At 45.1% G+C, this 10,480-nt stretch overlaps 1 protein-coding gene across 1 annotated transcript in view; it reads left to right on the plus strand.

Annotated features, from left to right (window-relative positions):
- Positions 1–10,229, plus strand: part of LOC103781501 (glycogen synthase kinase-3 beta-like) — a 26,674-nt gene extending 16,445 nt beyond the window's left edge. The window contains exons 3-4 of the mRNA XM_008949219.1: positions 2,687–2,785; positions 9,715–10,229. Of these exons, the coding sequence (XP_008947467.1) occupies positions 2,687–2,785; positions 9,715–9,782 (167 nt within the window). The 3' untranslated portion in view covers positions 9,783–10,229. The remainder of the gene's footprint in view (positions 1–2,686; positions 2,786–9,714) is intronic.
- The last annotated feature ends 251 nt before the right edge of the window (positions 10,230–10,480 follow it).

Raw genomic sequence — 10,480 nt, forward strand, 5'->3', positions numbered from 1 at the left:
GGTGTAAACTCTGCAAATGGAACTATTTGATCAGGAGAAAGCCAAAGGTATTCCCCCAGGTGATGTGAATGGGAGTTGGGTCTCATGAAATGAATTGGGATAGCTGCTCTGTTCACATCTTGGTATTGAAAACTTTGTCTGGATTGCCTTGATCTCAATACCTTCTTGCAGCAGTATTGGACGTAATTAACTCAACCTTGGAGTGCAAGTTTGATTTAGATAAGCAGGATACAGTTCAACAGCTCATCCTAATACTGTATTGGACATTACTGAGAACAGAGGTTCTCAATATTTTGTACTCTGCAGATACTAGAGGTCAAGCTAAATTTTCCTCAGTATTGACATCCCATCCTTACAGGTGAGATGGCTGCAAAAGTATGCTAGAACAAAAATTTCAAACAAATTCTCCAGTGAAGCTTGAGGGGGGAAAAAAATTTAAACTTCGGCCAGAAGAGTTTAGTTTACTTTGGTAATTTCTTGTCTGAATTGACCTGCTCCTCTAAATGAAGCATCAAGACATTCAGAGCATGCTGAATTTAAGAAACTTCATACCAAGAAAGATAATAATAGGGTTTGAGAAGGTGGGAACAAGATCAGTCTTCTGACCTCTGTGCAGGTTCTTCAAGGCAGCTTCAGAGAAGGTTACACTTGCCCTTAAAATAACAAAACCCAGTATACTTGCAGTGATTGGTGCTGCGAAAGGAGGTGTTCTGACAGCATTAGGTGACTATGGGAGGACCAAGAACGGGGTTGGAGTGCTGTTGGAGGGGTGTTGCTCTGTGGGAGCAGCAGGTCCTGGGGCTGCAGTGGTGCAGGCGGGCTGCGGCTGCGTCCTCCAGGCACCCCGAGCACCGCCAGGTAGCAGATGTCCTTTGGGTCCCCTGACTTGTTAGCTCTGCTTTCGTTGGCGTCACAGCGCCGCGTCGGTGCCAGCGATGAGCAGAGAATAATGTGGGAACAATGGAAACTTTCAAAAGAGCAAGGGAAACAACAGATTCCCAGTAATAACAGATTTGAGAAATAGCTTTGGAGAAAAATACTAGAGGAGCAACATTTTCTAGCATGGAGCAGCTAATACCCAAGAGAGTATTAAAATATAGGTTTATCACTGGTGTTCAGCTTTGACACTTGAATCTTCATGTTTCTTCAGTTTATTTTTCTGTTTAAAATGGAGACTTAGGAGTTCTGAATTAAATTATGAATATGTGTATTCTGAATTATTCCCACAAGAATTTGAGGACTAGTATGTATAAATGCTGTGAGTATTGAGGCTTTCTAGGAGGACTAGCTAGGTCTGCTTAGATCTGAATGCAGTATTACAGAATGGATTGGATGGGTTGCAGGTAATGTAGCAACTGCTGTTGGGTTGTAGAATGGAGCTTGTGTTTCTAAGTGTTGAAATGCAGTCTCAAAATGTATAGTGCTCAGAGGCTTTAAAGCAGGTGAGAGTCTTCTGCATCTTGCCTTCCTAGCAGTAAAGAAACATAGTGCAACTTAATGGAGAAAAAAAAATTTACCAAGTGCACAACTGATCTCTTTAAGACCTAAGTTGAAAGCTTGAATTAATGAAAAGTAACAAGCTTTTAAAATGAGCCCAAATAATTTAATACTGTGTACAAAACACCCTTACTGCACCAGTGACACGATGTGGATGGGTTTCTGTACGGCCCTTGCTGTCTGGAGGTCCTTTGTAAAAAAAACTGTCTATTCTCATTTTGCCTCCAGATGACCTCCTGGAACTCCAAAAGTCACCAGTCTCCTCCCGTGAGGTGACTGTTAACATCCTTTTTACTGGATGTTGCTTTCTCAAGAGACAGCCAGTTGCTCCTTTTCTGAAACACACAGGACATCTCTTGTCTAGGCTAAGTCCCACCTTCTGTGAGGCACTAGATTCTCTTGAAAGGGTGCCAGAAGATTGTCATCTGTTGGCAATGTGTTGCTCTTAATTCCTCCCACAGTTGTGGCTGTAATATGCCTATTTCTCATTCCAATACACACTGAAGTTGTATTAGATTTAGAGCCTGAGACGTGATTATTTTTTGTTGGTTAATGTCTTCAGAGGGAGTGGTTGCATCATTTTGTTGTCCATTTAAATTGCCCAGCAGACCAATTCCCTTTGCCTTTCCCTGTGCTTTTAAAGGAGATGTCACTTCTTCTTGGGCTTGCCCAAAGAGATTGGTCTTGGGTTCCTGGGACCTTGAGAAAGTGAGGCTTGAGTGAGCCGAAGAACTACATCCCTGAAGCTCTTGAAGCAACTGTTGCAGCTGCTTGCTTGCTGCCCAAAGCAGCACTACTGTTACAGCTTGCTCCTTGAGACTGATGGCAAGTGGGTTTGTGCAGGGGAATCCTTCCAGTGGTCACAAGGAAACAGCATTATTAGGCTGTTAATAAGGAACGGGCCTAGCTGGTTCTCCACTAACTCCCAAGCCTCTGTCTTTCTCTAGGAAATAATTCCCTTGCACCACTACTTTTTTTGACAGTCTTGCTCTGGAGACTGCCTTGCCAAATATCACAGTGGTTTCCTTTCCGTGATCAGCAGAGAAGGAAATGTAAGGTGACCTTTGGCTGTAGGGGCACATGTTTCACCCAAGGTCGTCATTACGAGGGGAAACCCAAGGAGCTGAGCCTGCATGCAGGGCTCTTTGTGGACTGTGAGCTAACTCTGTTTGTTCCACCTCCCCTCCAGAACTGTCAAGTAACCCATCTCTGGCTTCGATCCTCATCCCTGCTCATGCCCGGAACCAAGCAGCTGCTTCAACCCCTACAAATGCTACAGCGGCCTCAGGTGAGAACGTGCAACTGCCTGCCTCTGTCCCTCCCTCCCTCCCTCCCCACCCTCACTCTCCCTGCCCAGGCACCTTCCCTCTTCTGAGGCCTGTGAGCTGCCTCAGCCCTCAAGGTGGACAGGGGAGGAAGGTTTCATTCCAGCACCCCCTGAAACTCGGTCTTGGTAGGTGGTCATTTGGGTGCTGTCTGTGCTCACTAATCCAAATCCTAACCCATGGCACTTAAAATTTTGTATTCAGCTGTTCAGTTTGTTGGTTCTTCTTGCTCAGACTTTCACTACTAAGAAATTGTTATCTCACCTGTTTTTTTAGCAATCCTTGTGGATTGGTTTTCACTTGATTTCTGAGGTCTCAGGCAGTCTGAAATTAATACTGACATGGAGCATGAGTTTGTGATGCCTAAGAAGAGAAGAAACAGCTAGCTCAGTGCATGTGGCCTCTGTGGAGTGTGGATGGAGAGGATTTTTTTCCCCAAAGGCATTAGCACTTAAAAGCCTAGTTAGGGAGTTCAGTCAGCATACTCACTGCCTCATTTAAGTAGTTGCAATTGCTTCTTACTGAGTTTGCTTGTGTCATCCTAAGGTACGAGGCAAATGCTTTTGGGTTTTGGCCAGCACTGAGTGAATTTCTTTTTTGCCTCTCTCTGTCTCTCAAGTTTCTGTCAGAAACCTTTTAAAACCTCGCTGTTGGCCTGTAGCCACTCTATATTGTATTCTGTTACCAGTGAAAGCTTAAAAGCCTGGTAATATCAGTTGTGAGACTTCCAAAGAAAATGCCAGGTGCTGCAGGATGTGGCAGAGGTGATTCAGTACAGGGCACTCCTCCTGTGAGTCAGCGCTGAGTCAGCACTCCCACCAGCTGTGGCGGGCCTTGGGCAGCCACAGGCAGGCTGCAGAGGGGGGGGGCTTCCCCACATCCCCCCACACATCCCCGGCCTGCCTGCCAGCCCCGTTTGACTCGAGAGCCCTGGCCCCCTTTTGAGGTGCAGGACACTTACTCGGCGTTAGATAGTTGATGAGGCAAAGCCCTAATTACAAAGGTGTTCTCGGAGCGTGCAGGAAAGCGTGTGCAGGCTGATGTGTGGGGCAGTTACCTGGCATCCCAGGCACTTGGTTCCAGCCAGTGCTGTGTGGAAAGCGTCTTCATACTCAGCACAGACAGATGCACCCAGGCTTCAATGGAGACTCTTCTCTCTGAAAAGGTAGTAGCAGGAGATAAAAGATACAGCCTGGACAATCTATGTGCTGTGGATTTAGGAGAAAGCAAAAATTTCTATTTTCAAACTTAGTATGTTGGTTTCGTACACTTGCCCGTATTTTGGAAATAGTCATCTTCTCTGTTTCCCTTCTATGTGCATCTGTTGCTCAGTAGCAAGTGAGGGGAGAAAAAAAGCAGATGAAGTAGTAAAAGTAATTGAAAAACTACAAAATACAAACATGGAAAATTATTTTAAGCCATTCAGAAAAATATTGTTTCACTTAATGTCCCTTGCACGCCTTTTAAGGGGTTCTCTTTGCCAACATACAGAGCTTGAGGAATTAATGAGGTTAAGAAATCTGTTTTCACCCAACACTTCCCAAGAGTTCATGTGGTGGAAAAATACATTAGGCTGAGTACTAGAATAAGAACAAACAAACAAAAAACAAGGAAAAAAACCCCACACCCTATTGATATCAACATTTTTAAACTTTATTTGCAAGCAGTAGTTGGGATAGGACTTCTTATTCATAGCACTTGGAAAGAAATTGTGAAATTGAGTACAGTATTGGTCAACTTGTAGCTTTGGGTTTTTGCAGCACAGCTGGTTGGTAGTTTCATACATGGAGTTTTCACAGCAGGCAGTGGGAATTTCATCAGAAATGTGATTTTTAGGATTAGGCCCTGTGTGAGGTTACGTTAATCTGTTGTGCTTTGCATGCTGATGCTGCACTTAGCAAGAGATTTTTTGTGGAAGGGGTCCCTTGTTTCCCTATACCCCCTGCACACCCTAGAACAGTAAATATCTGGTTCTTCAGTTGCTGCTAAAGCAGCATGGGAACAACTCTCCCACCTAACCCAGGAAACTTCTCTGCAAAATGTCTTCCTGTGTGACTAAGCAGTACAAGTTCAGAAACTACTTTTTTTGAGTGATGATGCAACGAAGTATAGCTCTCAAGGCAGTTCAGAGGGCAAAGCAAGTTGCATGTAATTCACATTGTTAGTGTGTATCGTGTTCCCTCTAGCAGGCAGGGCTGGTGCTGAGGTTCAGGTATCTGCTGGTAGGTGCAGCCTAGTTACCAGCTCCATAAGCTTGAGGCATGAGTGCATGTACACCGAAATCCAGTGTACTCGTTGGTCACTGCGGATAATCCCACCGGGTGGTTGTTACCTGCTTGCAGACAGTTTCTCTGTTGTCATAGCTGTCACCTTGCTATGCAGCCGTGTCAGAATCTCAGCTGTTTGATTTTGGTGCTTTTTATCTGGCACCAAGGCAGGGTTACAGTTAGAGAGGAATGAGATCTGTTTGTCCAAAGTCTGGCAAAGTAGCATTTGCCAGGAGGCTTAGCAGTGGTGTGGTGTAAAGAGATGGAAAGGTTGGCCTTTCAACATACCACATTAGCAGTGCAGGTTTCATCAAGCCAGCAATACTGGCCCTTGTGCTAATCAATGTGACTCACATCTGCATTTTTCAAAGTTATCCAGAACGAGTAATTTCTGTTAACTGATAGATTCACAGTGGTGATTTCAACAGCCCAATGCATCAGCAATCCTGGGATCATGATCTTACATGCAGGGGAGTTGCTGTAGGTAATTCATAAGTGTTAAAAAAATGCATTTGATGTAAATTTCTTCTTCTCTTTAGAAGTAAAGCTGGACTCACTGTGCTAATGGAACCTGGCTTTGCAGTGGGAGGATGGAACCTTGCTGCACTGGCATTAGTAATTTCACTTAAATGTTTATGAGAAATTCTGCGTTAGTGGCATGTCTAAAGCAAGATGGAGGAAAAGGAAGATGGGAGTTCTTGGTCCCTGCTTGAAATGGTTTGCCAGCTTCCTGTGAGCTATACTGGCTGTTGATTAAAAATGCCAGTGCAGCTTTATTCATGTGGATGCTGACTTGATCTAGCTAGAGGAGGAGGAGGAGGACAGTTTCATAGCAGTGCAGCCACAGCATCTGAGATGGGAGCATGCACACCAAACCAAATCCATATCTGCTTGTGTGACTACACGTTTTTCTTCCTGGATCAGCCAGCAGCAGTAGCTACCTCCGTGTTAGTCAGCATTAAGACGGGAAGAGCATAATTGCCATCTGCAGGGGAGTTGTGCCAGCAGGGATGTTGGGGTCATCGTCTTAGGCATCCTGCTGCGCTGATCCCGTGTAATCTCAAATGCAATGGTGTGCCTGAACTTTCAGCAACAAAACAGATTAAGAGCTGGTGTTACCTGCCAGAGTGTAGCAGTTGAAAAAGACCACAGTACTCCATAAAATAAGATTTATTAGATTTATGGTACTCGCACTGAAGGAATTTAGGAAAACTTTAATTCCTTGACCAGGAGAAGGGGGGCAAGTGATTTGCTAAGGCTTCTGCAAGCTCAGTGCAGGGATGAGTCCCTGACAGTTAGAGGAGTAAAACTTCCACATTTCAGGCTCACCAGTTTTTCTCTGAGCCTCAGATTTCTACATCCATAGGCAGGCACAACAGGAAAACCAGGGCTTCTCTCCTTCTTCTCTTTGTCTCCTCAACTGTCCTGTGAGGACTCCTAGGCTGGTGGTAGTTTTGTTTCTGTATCTTTGCAGATGAGCAGCACAGTCTGTTAGTGTTACAAATCCAGCAAGCTAATGCTGTCATTAGTGCTAATGAGCTTTCTCAGACTCAACTGGCGTCTCTGTCTTTCTCTGAACTGTAGCCCCATCTTTCCTTTCAGGGAGTTTTCTGAGTGTCACATACCCTCCAAGAAAGCGGAGGCTTTCCTCAGAGGGAGAAGATGAATCGGAGGAGATGCTCTACATTGATGAGATACACTTTTGCCCTCTGTTTGGAAGAACTTTGGGAAGTGGATGACACTTAAGCTCTAATGTGGTTTCTTTGCCTGTACAGGCAGAGGTGTTAGGTGCGTGATTTAGGACAAAGAGGCTGCCCTGACCTCAAGCCACAGTCTGCTGTGTAGTCACCCATACCAGAAAACTGCACGTCATCTCCTAGCTTCACTCCCCAGAGGTGGTACAGGCCACTGCTTTGCAAAACAGATGTTTTAGCAGCACTGCTGAAGGCCTGGATTTTCTTCTTGTATGCCAGATACTGACTTCTCATGGTGAGATGGGAGTGAGTGTCCACAGACCCTCATGCTCCCAGGTGTGCCCTTTTTCTGTCACTTCAGCAAAGACATGCTGGAACAAGCCGCTCTTGTTCCCCAAACATCCTGTCAATGCAGAGGCAAAGAGCAAGCTGGAATGTCAAAATACTTCATGTTCTTGCCCGTTTGGAGCCAGTACAGCCTTGAGCAGGCTCTGCACTCTGTCCCAGCCTGGGTGGACTTGTCTGTACTGTTGTGAAAAGCTCCACATGAATGGTCTTGGGCTGCATCACCTGGTTTATTTCCTTTTTAACATGTGGCATACGTATTTCTCAGGAACTCCCTCATTAGAGTGATGATAGAAAAGGAGCATATGTTACATGAAGTGACTCCATCCCCTTCTCTTTTTTCTTTGTCTCTGCTCAGTAGCAATGTAATGATAACAAATTCAGCCTCTGCTGTCTTCAGGAATAGAAGATCAAAAGGCACGTGTCATTTCAGCAAATGAAATACAAGCACTTTTTGTACACATACAGAGAAATCCTCTGCCAGTAGCACAGACCCCAGCTGGACTGCTCACATCAGGCATGGCAGATGTTGCATTAACTGGCGTTTATCCATACCTGCAAATTAATCTAGAACAGGCACAGTGAGAGTTTACAGGGTGCAAACTATTAGGTGTCTGGCTGCGTCACTTTTGATTTCCATGGCCATCACTGGTCTACATATATGTGGACTTTGGGAGTTGCTCCTTCAGGGAAGTCTTCCATGCCAGCAGGGCATCTCTCACATACCAGGCTAGCTTTCCGAACGACATTGGCACTATCGTCATGTTGCCTTGGTGCTTGAGCTGCACTAGAGTTTTTTATCATGGTGGTCATTCTTTTGTGAGGGAAGGGCTGCAGATTAACTGCGGGCAAGAGGAAAGGGAATAGGAAACTCCCAGAGCAGTCATCTGGCATCCTCTGCCCACAGGAGAATTTCGGTTTCTTCCTACACACTCCTCACAGCATTTCCTTTTCAAATAGGCATCATCCTCTCTTCCCACTTGTCCCTTGTATTGCTGGATGCTGCTCTTTGTTTGATTTTCTATTTTTGTTGCTGATTCCTGTGTATATTACTTAACTGGTTGCTCAGCAAGTGCTGCGGTCTCTAGACTCTGACTCATTTCATGGCCTTTGCTCATGGCTGCACTTCCTACAAGGTGGCAGGAGAGGAGGGGCTTTCCTTAGCAGGTGACTGGAGCACTGCCCAGCTGCGCTGCCCTCTTCTGTGATGGAGAAGTTTTACTGCACCCCCAATGCCCACCAGTTCTTTCGTCCTGTCTATTATTTATGCTAGTCATACTGTCCTTCAGCCTGAGGTCAGTAAATCTGTTCTTTCTTTTTGAGCCCTTTTTCCCTGTGTCTTTTTGAATGCACTGTTTGCCCAGTCTGCCCTTTATCTGCCGAGATAATAAGCCTTTCTTTTTTCTGTTGCAGTATTGATAGCTTTGCAGTTAACCTTACTTAAATTAAGTGGGAGAAAGGCATGATGGTCTCTTGTAGAAAACCTCACTTAATATCTTTTTCCCATTCTGTATTTATTATCTTGAGTATTTTATGTATTTAAACACTCATCTACCTATCTTTTTGTGACCATGCTAATTAGATACTACATAAGATGGTTTCAGATGAAATCAGTGCATTTTTTAGTTTTTCCCCCTACCAGCTCTTCTAGTGCTAAGAACAATTTATTTTAGAGAAGGTAACTAACTGATCCACATGGCCCATGAAAACACAGTTATGGTGAGCTTCCTTTTGGTGTATTTCTTTGCAAACTCTGTGTTTTCTTGGAACGTGCTTTGGCACGTGCCCATGATCCCGTGACACGTCTCTTGGTGGAGCACTGTCCCCCCCAGAGCAGAGGTGGTGTTGGAGACCTTTCGCTGCAGCCTCCATCCTCTAACAGTGTCACATGCTTGCGTAAGCCTCGTTATCGGCTTCAGGCCTTGATGGTAATCTGCTTCAGCAGTTCAGAGGGTGGCAGATCCAACTCGGGTTGAGCAACACCGAATAAAGCAGTGGACTTGAAAGATGTTTTCTGAGGCAACAAGTGCATAAGTTACGCACGAACACACAAGCTGTTTCTGCAAGGGAAGCAGGCTGGTCGTGTTCATTGCCTGTGCTCTTTCACACAATCAACAGGCAGCTTAGTGACAAGAATACCTCACAATATGAAACTTCAGCACCAACGTGGAACGTTGTAGAAGCCACGTATCCTTGATGCATTAGGTTAGGTGACGCTAGTGTGCCTCATCCTGCAGTTAGCTACTAGAATGTAACATGGGCGACTGACTTACACACGGGCAACGTTACGTCCTGCAAAAATCTGCTAGAACCCAGCTGGGTGTTTGCATGTTGGCCTGCAACCCTCAGCCCTTGAGAGTTGTCCTCCCATTGACCTGCCTAAAGACTGTCCTCTCACCCTCTCCCCTGAGCTGTTCATCTACACCCCTTGAAGTCAGGAGAGCATTCTAACCAAGCAGCGTCTCAGTGGGAGTTGTGGGTTTCCCTCTGCAGAGAATGTCATGGCTGTTCCAAATGTGTCTGTATTTTGGAGGTAATGCTGGTTGTTTTTTTCTCTCTTCCCTTCCTCTCACCTGTCCTTTGCAGATGTTAACGCAGGAGAACGAGTTCAGACCAATAGTGTAGCTACAGCATCAGCCTCCAACTCCACCTGAACCGGTACCAAGCAGCCAGCTGCACAGGAAAAATCACCAGTAATTTGAGTCTTGCTCAGCAACACTGGTCACATTTGGAAAGAAAATTAAAAAGAGGAAAAAAAAAACCACACCAAACCACAAAACAAAACCAACCAACCTGTTCATTTTAGTGTTCAATTTTTTATTATTATTATTGTTGTTCTTATTTAACCTTGTAAAATATCTATAAATACAAACCAGTTTCATTGTATTCTCACTCTGCAGGGTGTCCGGGGCAGGGGTCTAGGTGGGGGGAGGAGGGAAAGCGGAGCAATACGACACACCAATGTCTCTCCCCTCGACAATCTCTTCATGTTGGAAGTTTGCTGTTGTGTACTTCAGAACCAGGACTTTCGCCTCATGCCCCCTCCCACAACAGAAAGAAGGAAAAACAAAACAAAACAAAAAACAAACAAAAAAAACCAACAAAAAAACAAAACAAAACAAACCCCAAACCTCATTCTCTGCTGAAGTTCCCTTTTTTTTTTTAACCTCTTTTTTTATTTTCTTTTTAAGTGAAGTTTCAGACTTTGATGTAGTGCACAGCTTGAATTTGGTCAGGAGCTTAGGCAGGAGTCATTCGACAGAGCTCAGCGTTTCTTGTCAGCGAATCCATATCCCAGGTTGTCCGAAGAACTGCCCCGGCTCGGCGTGGGGAGCGGGCGATGCGGCAGGGA

The sequence above is a fragment of the Merops nubicus genome, unplaced genomic scaffold (assembly GCF_000691845.1).
Source record: "Merops nubicus isolate BGI_N331 unplaced genomic scaffold, ASM69184v1 scaffold35481, whole genome shotgun sequence".
NCBI classification, from domain to species: Eukaryota; Metazoa; Chordata; class Aves; order Coraciiformes; family Meropidae; genus Merops; species Merops nubicus.